The sequence below is a fragment of the Psammomys obesus genome, unplaced genomic scaffold (genome assembly GCF_907164565.1).
Source record: "Psammomys obesus unplaced genomic scaffold, mPsaObe1.curated_primary_1811, whole genome shotgun sequence".
NCBI lineage: Eukaryota > Metazoa > Chordata > Mammalia > Rodentia > Muridae > Psammomys > Psammomys obesus.
The window spans coordinates 555,935-565,316 of record NW_026596155.1 but is presented as its reverse complement, the minus strand read 5'-3'; the positions used below and the strand labels follow the sequence as shown (position 1 = coordinate 565,316).

General features: G+C 46.6%; 1 protein-coding gene across 1 annotated transcript in view; it reads right to left on the bottom strand.

Moving 5' to 3' along the window:
- Window positions 1-463: 463 nt before the first annotated feature.
- Sparcl1 (SPARC like 1) overlaps window positions 464-9,382 on the bottom strand; it is a 29,931-nt gene continuing 21,012 nt past the window's right edge. Inside the window, exons 6-11 of the mRNA XM_055594586.1 lie at window positions 8,748-8,866; window positions 7,796-7,916; window positions 6,523-6,659; window positions 5,082-5,230; window positions 4,411-4,559; window positions 464-910 (exon numbers count right to left, since the gene is read on the bottom strand). Of these exons, the coding sequence (XP_055450561.1) occupies window positions 882-910; window positions 4,411-4,559; window positions 5,082-5,230; window positions 6,523-6,659; window positions 7,796-7,916; window positions 8,748-8,866 (704 nt within the window). The 3' untranslated portion in view covers window positions 464-881. The remainder of the gene's footprint in view (window positions 911-4,410; window positions 4,560-5,081; window positions 5,231-6,522; window positions 6,660-7,795; window positions 7,917-8,747; window positions 8,867-9,382) is intronic.

The following is a 9,382-nucleotide window of genomic DNA, read 5'->3' as shown; positions in this document are numbered from 1 at the left end:
TTGTTAGCATAACAGAAAGCCCAACTAGAAACACAAATTTTCTAAGACACAATCAGGCCACAGGAGTACGGCTTTTCGTCTGTCCCTTTCACTTTATTTGGGGAAATGAAGCACGTGGAGAATTTTCAGACCTCTCTTCCTCTCTGAGGAACAGGCCTTACCACACAGAGCTTTGAACTGGTTGGATAAAGCAATGTAGAATCACCCAAATTTTAAACTGAACTTGGCTAAAAAGCGATTGGGTTCAACTCCCTCCTTTCACGAAAAGTTACTTAATGACAAAGGGCATTCACAATTAGTTTGGAACAATTTGTTTGCCACAAAAGGCATCTCGATCTTTTCTTTAAAAGCTCTTTATTTCGAGTTGTGAGTGAGCACAATTCCATCTTGTTCTCTAATGTAAGCCCTAGGCCCATCTGTTACATCCAATTGGATGTAACTGGAAATAAACTTGAGCCGACACTTGAGGCTTTATAGACTGTTTATTAGGACATGAAGATACTCAAAATGAGGCATGTCACCACGTCCCACATCCCTAGCATGCATGAGGTGGTACGGGCAATACAAACACAGTTTTTTTGTGTGTTTTGTGATTATCAATTATAAAAGTAGAGGCAGAGATGACATCGCTACCAGTTAAAACTGTCCCCAGACGGTGCAGCCTGCAGCCATTGACTCTACAATGTTAAAGTTTTATTTCCTAAGTTAATGTTAAGCGCCTGGCACATACACACATCGCCAACAAGCACCTGCTAGCATTGTCTTGCATGCAAACAAGCATTTTGCTAAATATGAATCTACAGTGTCGTGGCTGCAGGTATTCCGAAGCAGCTGAAGCAGGAGAGGCTGGCCGGAAAGTTTCGAGTCTTTCAACTCTTATTTCAAAACAGGAGGTTTTCATCTATGTCTTCTGCAAAAACAAATAGATAAACAAACAAACAAGCTTTTAGAAAGTCATCTGAGAAGCTACAGAACCGCGAAGGCTGGAGCTGTGGATGAGCAAAACCATCTAAGGAGGCAGCATGACGAGATTCTCAGCATAGTTTGAACTCTTGGAAATGTTTCCAGGTTTCACTCCTGGCCCCTGGAATCTGAATCCCTGTGGGTAGACAGCTGTCATCTTTGTCCAACGGAGGACCACCAAAGGAAGGAGGTGGCTGGGAGGATCGGACCAAGGAGTGCCAGGTATGAAGGGCGGCTGAAGTGCCATAGAAGGTAAAATTCTGCATGCCCCTCAGCTGGGGTTTGAACTGAGTCATCTGCAGAAATGCCTGTAGCTGCATGATGGCTGACACAGTCCCCACCCCCTCGGCGTACACAAGGCCGCTCTGTACTAGGAAGGCCTTGCCACCACTGGCTGGGCACCCTACTTCTGCCTCAGTGGGCCTGTGAGTGTTTCCTGCCTCTGACTTTCCTTGGGGGGGTGTAGTCTCCCCTTCCCCTCTGCCACACCTTTGACATAGAGCTCCCCTGAATTCCTCCATTTTGGGGTGACTCAGTCTCCTTCCTGAACCCCTTCTCCAGCATCTGTTATCTACATTTTATTATTCCTTGGTGTTCAGTCATTGACCTTTGTCTGGTACCTCAACACAGTTTCTTTAGCATAATAATTCCATTCCTCAGTGTTGATGCCTCCCCGTACGCCCAGGTCTCTCTCTTTCTCTTGCTGGGGATAAACCCAAGGCCATGCACATTTGAGGTAAGAATTCTACCACTAAATTATATTCACAACTCCCTAAATGCATATTTCAATTTCTAGACTTTCTCTTGAAATCCAGACTCACTATTGAAGTATGGATTGTGTTGTCTTGTAAGTAACACTTCATCGTGTCCAAATGGAATTTGTCACTTCCCCAACCCTGCCTCTGTCCTGTGTTTCCTATGTCAGAGCCTGTAGCTATCTGTCTGGGCTCAGCGGGAATGAGGTCGCCGCACTGCTCACGTTCTCTGGATTCTCTCAATTGTCTGCTTCCCGCCTGGTTTCCTACCAGCCTTTGTATCTTTCTACCCCAAGGCTGGCAGGCTGAGCATACGTCTAAATTAAGATGTCTTGACTGTATTACTTAGTTACCCACAACTACTTGAGTCAGGTTCTTATCAACTCTTGTATTTACCACAGTCTCAGCCATTCGCTACTCTCTCCGCAGTATGACCATCCTCCTGTTTGGGGATGCTCCAACACTCTTAAAATACAGTCTTTACAGGAAATCCTGTGTGGTCTGACCTATTGCCCTGGTAGTTTCACTGGAAGGTGTTTTCTAAGAGGGATGTGAGCAGCTGTCAATGGGTGGAGTATTGGCTGGGTTTTAGTCAACTCTACACAGGCTGGAGTCACCTGGGAAGAGGGAACCATCAGACTGGCCTGTAGACAGGCTTGTGGGGCATTTTCTTGACTGATGGTTGATGTGGAAGGACTCAGTCCACTGTGGGTGGGGCCATCCCTGGGAAGATGGTCCTGGATTCTATTAGAAAGCACACTGAGCAAGCCATGGGGGGCAAGCCAGCAGGGAGCACCCCTCCATGGCCTCTGCATCAGCACCCGCCTCCAGACTCCTGTCCTGTTTGGGTTCCTGTTCTGACTTCCTTCAGTGATGGAATGTGACCTGAGATTTGTAAGCTGAAATAAACCCTTTTCTCCCCATGTTGCTTTTGATCATGCTGCTGACCACATCAATAGAAACCCTGACTAAGACACATCAGTGCTAAATAAATGAAGAGCCCCCACGACTTTCCAAACTTCATTTTTACAGCTAACGATGAGACGAATGGAGGGAAAGTGACACGGCCTGGTGCGGAGCTGGCTAATGGCAGAGCTGTGCCATTTGGACATAACTAGTTTAGATCACAGCAGTTGAAATTCAGGAAGACACTGGCTACAGTTTATCTTCTATGCTCTTATTAGCTTCCACAGGGAAGAAAGTACAGTTGTAAAGAGATGCCTTTCTTTCTCTGCCTCGCCTTGCTGTGTCCTGAAGTGATAACTTGTTTACTTCTTCTAACCGAACATTTAATGACCGCCTTGCTGGCTCAGTATGTGGTAATTCTCTCCCAGCCTCAAAATAGCGTAAGGCTGGCCAGACCACAGTGACAAACAAGACAATCAGGGGCTTTGCAAATCACTGGGCTTTGGCCTTTCTTGCTCCTCCCAGACCGCCTCCCAGGACAGAGCCTGTGTGGGCTGACACGTGGAAGAACTTCCAGACATTTTTGCAAGGGAGAAGCACAACTCTTTTTCCTTAAGTAAATGCCCTTTATGGAAACATGCCCTTTATATCAGGTCTTTAAAATCCCGAGTCCTTTAAGAAGACTTATACAGAAATGTCCTGGCCCAGCTGAGTTGTTCATGCTGATACCAGTGGCTTCAGCTGTGGTTCGCCTTTGCAGCAGAGAGTTGAAAAGACGGGTTTAGCCATTTGGGGGGGGGGGATATATTTGAACATGTATAAACACAATGGATATTCTTGTTTCAGTCTGGCTCTAATAAGCTATTAGACATATTCATTCCATATTAGTACAAAAGAGGTCTGGTTTCCAAAATGGCCTCCGATGATCCGCCATGGCCAGCGTCCCCCACAGGAGAGCAGCGTTGTCCTGTGTGACCAGGGAACATGGCGGGATGACCTCAGCCTCAGGTTACTGAGGGAGAAACGATGCCCTGTGCCGCACGTGACTAGCACGCGGTGGCGGCCCGAGGCCACCTGCAAAGAGCGCAGTGACTGAGCTCAGACAACCCTGCAGACAACCGGTACACTGCTAACAGAACCTCCCAGACAGCTGGCTTCCACGCTCCTGACCCTGGCAGGGGCTTCAGCTGCACATCTGGGGAGGACTGGCTGTGAAGTGCAGCGAGGTGCCGACAGAAACAGGCTCAGCTCTGGCGTTTGTTCCGAGAATACGGCTGCCGTCCTTCTGCTCACCCACAAGCGGCTCCCTCCCGACACTCGGGGAGTCTTGCTCATCCCAAGCCATTGAACGCTGGCATGAGGAAACATTTTAAGGCAAAGTCACACAGATAACCTCTTCGAGGGAAATTCTGACCTTTTATGATCTTACTTTTTTTTTTTTACTGCTTGACTGTATGGTCCCCCAGAAGACAACTTCAGTGTTGTTACTCAGAATTTTCCTACATTATTGTTATTTTTATTGTTGTTGTTGTTTCAAGGCGAAGTTTCTCTGTGTAGCCCTGGCTGTCCTGAACTTACTATGTGGACCAGGCTGGCCTGGAACACACAGAGATCCACCTGCCTCTGGCTCCTGAGTTCTGGGATTAAAGCCTCCCCCAGCAAATATTATGTTATTTTTTATGTGTATGTGTCTTGTGTATTCCTTAGTGCAAATGCGTGTGTTGCATGCATTCAGGGGCCCTAAGAACTGCAATTGCAGGCAGTTGTGATGAGATGCTAAACTTACCTTCTTTAATTCCAAAGCAGTGGCCCCATTCCTTCAAGGTGATGTGCTTGTCCTTGTTGGGGTCACACTCCTCAAAGAAGCGCGTTATGCAGTGCTCCATGGGCACCAGGGAAGCCCGCAGGGGGGCAAGTTCGGAATGGGTCAGGATCCTGCAAGAGGACAGTGGGTCTGAGGACTAGTCTCCATCACCAAGGACATTTCCTTCTACAACACCGGTGTGTTTGCTGAATGAGCCCCACACAGTGAAAAGCTGCAGGCAGGCACGGGTTCTGGGGCCCAAGGCTTGCCTCTTTGCTGGGAATTGCATACCCTCCGATCCTGGTCTCTGTATGTGAACCTAGAGGCATGCTTGTGTGAGCTGGCTCTCATTCGCTGGCCAGCCTGGATTGTCCCAGAGGTGGTGTTTGGCCCAATAGGTTACCTTGGGGATTTAGTTCAAGAACGAGAACTGACAGAATCTCTGTGGGGAACTCGGCATGGTAATTCGGAGCTGTGCTGTTGTCATCTTCGATTACTTTCTGAGGGATTTTAATTAGATTCCTAACCACAATGGCCTCTATTTAGTATTAAAAACTGAAGCCGGAGACATTCCCAACTGTGTCTCAAGTTCTGTTGCACGTGGGTGTGAACACATCAGGAAATTTGCTGGGTGCAAGAGGTAAGGGGGTTACCTGTCTGCAGGGTGCTGATCCAGTTCATTAAACTGCCAGTGCACAGGATACACATACATATGGTAGTTCTTCTTAAAGTCCCTCAGCAGAAGCTCAATGGGGTGGTCCCCAGCCAGGAGCCGCTTCTCATCCAGGTAAATTTTCTTGACCTGAGATTAAGAAGGGAGAAGGTTTTCAGAGTAGCAGGTAAGTGTCTTGGGATTGTCATTTGTTAGGGAACAATAATATGACAGAGGAAAAGCTGACCAGGGTGTGAAGGCTGGTCCAGACAAAAGGGATTCCAATCAACACAGCTTTCCCTCCCTCCCTCCCTCCCTTCCTTTCTTCTTCCTTCTTTCCTTCCCTTCTTTTTTCCTTCCTTCCTTCCTCTCTCCCTTCCTTCCTTATTTTTTGTTTTAGAACAACTCAGCAAAATAAAATTCTAGTTTATTGCCAGACATTGTGGACACATCAACTTGTTTTTGTATAGTAATCTGTTTCTTTGCCTTGGATGTAAACTTTTCTTCTTTCTTTCTTTCTTTCTTTCTTTCTTTCTTTCTTTCTTTCTTTCTTTCTTTCTTCCTTCCTTCCTTCCTTCCTTCCTTCTTTCTTTCTTTTGAATATAAACTTTCTAAGGTGAAAAATTTTGTGTTCATTGCTGTATCTCTAGAACTTAGGCCAATTCTGGCACCTAGAATATATTCAGTAACTACCTGATGAAGGGATCTCTCTTGGAACTTCAGGATCAATGTTCCACACTTTTAAATCTTAACATGCTGCTGACATTATGAGCAACTAATTTTCCTTGTAGCAGGATCCATGTCTGCCTTATAATGGCAGAAATATAAACATGTTGGACTGTTTTCATTAGAAAACATTGTTCCCCAGAGGCCCATGTCAAAATCCCCAGAGGCTTAGTCCCCAGCCCATGTCACTAATGGGAGGCAGTAGAACCCTTCAGAGATAGCTTCTAGTTGGAAGTCTCCTGGTTTCACAGGGGCATGCCCTTGAAGGGGGTGTTTCATTCTCTGCTTAACCATGACGTAAATACATGCTCTCTGACTCAAAGCACTGTCTCATCATGGGCTCAAAGCAACACAGCTGGCATCACTCATGGACTGAAACTTCCAAGACTGTGAACCAGGAGACCTTTCACCTTTAAGTTATCTCCCGTGTTTGTTACAGTCATGGAAAGCTGATCACATAAATGCTGAATTTGTTAATTTTACTCAACCATAGCTTTCTGTAGGTACAATGTAAGAAACCCTTTCCAGGCCACTGGCCCTTGAGTAGAATGTGGGCAGTTTGGCTATATCGAGAAGGTTGTGAGATGGAAGATGAGTGCTGCAGAAAGTTAGTGTGTGCAGGAAAGCAGGGCAGGCTTTCTCTGCTGTGCAAGGTAGGATGTTCCCCCATGCCTTCCCCCTCTCGGATCCTGCAGATAGACACTTTGGTAGCTTACTTTGCTCCTTTGCTTTTCGTTTAGATAGCTGTCGTGTTTGGGATTTGGTTCATAAAGCTGCATCAGGATGTTTTTCAGCCAGTCTCGCATCCGCAGGGGAAACTGAGCCACTTCAAAGTCCGTGCAAGCAGGGATAGCTGCGTAAGCAGAGAACATGTAACCAACTTGAAATAGCGAGTCAGAGGTACAGCCTCCCATGCTTCAAAGTTGTTGGGTACTGTTTGTGATCCTCCTGCCTCAGCCTCCCAAGGGCCAAAAGGATAGACTCACATTGCTATGCCTGATAAATGACTATTTCTACCCAAAGAAAACCTTGATGGTTTTGGGGTGGGGCCTGGGCATCAGGATGTTTTCAGAGATCCCCAACTAATTTTTGGTATGCAGTGAAGGACTGAGAGCCGGGACTGTGAAATCCAGGGCCAGGCATTTAGAAACAGAGGGCGTGGGCTGCTGAGGAGCTGCAGAGAAAAAAAGCCGAGCTGGGCTCCCTGTGTGGCAGCAAATCACGCCAACTCAGCACTTCAAGAGGCCCGTGCCTGTGTCCAGACCACCCCACGTCCGCGCTGGCTGCCAGGAGGGCGTGTTTCGTCACAGGCCTCAACGCTGTGGCTGCTACCTCGACACAAGGCTTCAGAGTTTGTGGTGACACATCAAGAGAAAAGAATAACACACCAGCCTTCGTGGGCTTCTGGCCAGAATGTTCATGGGGGATTTTGTCCATGTCAATAGACAGAGCATGTCAGAGGCTAACAGGTAACAGAAAGGGGCCCATGGGGTTGATCCTGTGTGGGTAGAAACCGAGGAGAAGCAGAAACACGAGTGGGCTGGACCAGTGTGCAAGAACCAAGGGGAGCTAAACACAACTGAGAAAATCCTGCAAGACAGCGTTAAACAACTCTGAGAGACTCCACTGCAGTAAGGTTCTTGGCAAAGACAAGTTGGATTGGGAGGAAGGTTTGCAACTCAGAAAGCCCCAGTCTTTCACATTTGTACTAAGTGTGTTACAATGGTGCCTCTGAACTCGGGGCAGAACGGGAATTTTCTAGGTTTCTCGAAAAAACAAATAGTAAAACAAAACCATGCCTCCAGCTGTCTCATAGACGCAGAATCTCCCAAGATGAAGGCCTGGGGATTCCCGAGTTGGTTTTAGTTTCAGACTGCTCTCATAACGATACAAACTTTTTTTGTTAGTATATGTAGAATTCAAAGTGGCACCAAAATTACCCCAAATCCACCTGCAAACAAGGCTTGGCAGTAGCGGCCAGTCTCTTACATTTGCAAGCTCCAAAGTAATCCAGCTGCAGCTGATGTCCCTTCTTGGTCCCTTCCAGCCGGCATTTGGTAGCAAACAGGTGGCAGGAGCTGGCATAGGTCTGGTTGTCAGTGCCACAGACCTAAGGGAGGGCAAAAAGAGTGCTGATGGAGACGAATTCCCAGGGAGAGCACTTCCCTGCGACTCGCAGAGCATCTGGCAAATGTGCCATGCCAAAGGTGTGCCCTGGCAGAGTCTACTAAGATAGCAATTCTCTGATTTGGCTGGCACACACACACACACACAAATCTAAGTTAAACCAATGATGGTAATTTAACTCCATACAGACATCCATAGAACTATAATCATGAATGTGCCAAGGACAGAAGGAACTCAAAAGCTCTCTCGAGCAAATTCCAGCACTATCTTTTAAAATTTAAATGTAAATATTTTATGCACTATGGGTATAGTGTACACACTAGACTCTGTTTCTGTGTGTGTACACAGCGGATGCGTGTGTGTGTGTGTGTGTGTGTGTGTGTGCATGTGCTTAGGCTGATGTTGGGAGCCTTCTGTGTTCTCTCCCCACCTGATTTTGCTGGCCATATCTTTCAACGGAACTCATCTATACCTAGTCAGCTTGCTCCAGGGCTCAGGGCTTCCCACCCCTGCCTTCTGAGTGTCCTGGAGTTACAAGTACATTGCCACACCCACCTAGCAGTTATGGAGGTGCTGGGGATCTGAACTCAGAGACCTGCATAGAAGGCTTTTCCCAATGGTCCATCGCTCCACCATTACTTTTTTTATGGCACAACTGGAATAGTTTGATTTCTCTGGTATCTGTTCCCATTCAGTATTACTTCAAATCTTAGATAACCTGTGCACTTAGAAAATAAGATTCAACTGCAAACTATTTCTGCTCAAACAACTAGAGCTTTGCTGTATCCCGAGGATGATTCTGCAGAATACTTACTTGGTCGAGGGTTTTTGCAGGGGGACAAGTCTCTGGGTCTTGGCAAACACAGTGGGGGTTCCCCTGTTGGTCTGTTTTGCAAGTGTGTCCCCTTTTACACTGGAAGTTTGTGCACGAATCTAAGAGGAAGGTTTGGGAAGGGAACATAGACACAGAGAAATTGTGTATTAAATGCGAAGTCATCCAAGGTTTGCTTGATTTTAACTAGTAAGACATAAACGTCAGCTCCCCGAAGACGTGAAAGCAGAAAGATGCTGAAAGCCACTTTAACTGATGTGCTAATCTGCAGATGGACTCTCTGGCATCAGACTTATGCATGGGAATTAAGCAGCTGCTTACTACAGACTGGCTTGGATCTGGAAGAATACAACCACTTTTCTTGGCCTGCCTAAGGTAGTCAGAGACTCAAGCATAGAAAATGATGTGCAAAGAGATCAGAAGGTAAGCCAGGATAATTTACTTTTGTTGAAGTTAAAGATGCTTGTGTTTGAGGAAGGATGGACTTGAGAACATGCAGCAGATAAAGACAGCTTTGTGTACAATCTCTATAGGATTTTCAGTTTGTAAGAGCATTGACCCATGGTTTATCACACACACACACACACACACACACACACACACACACACACACACAC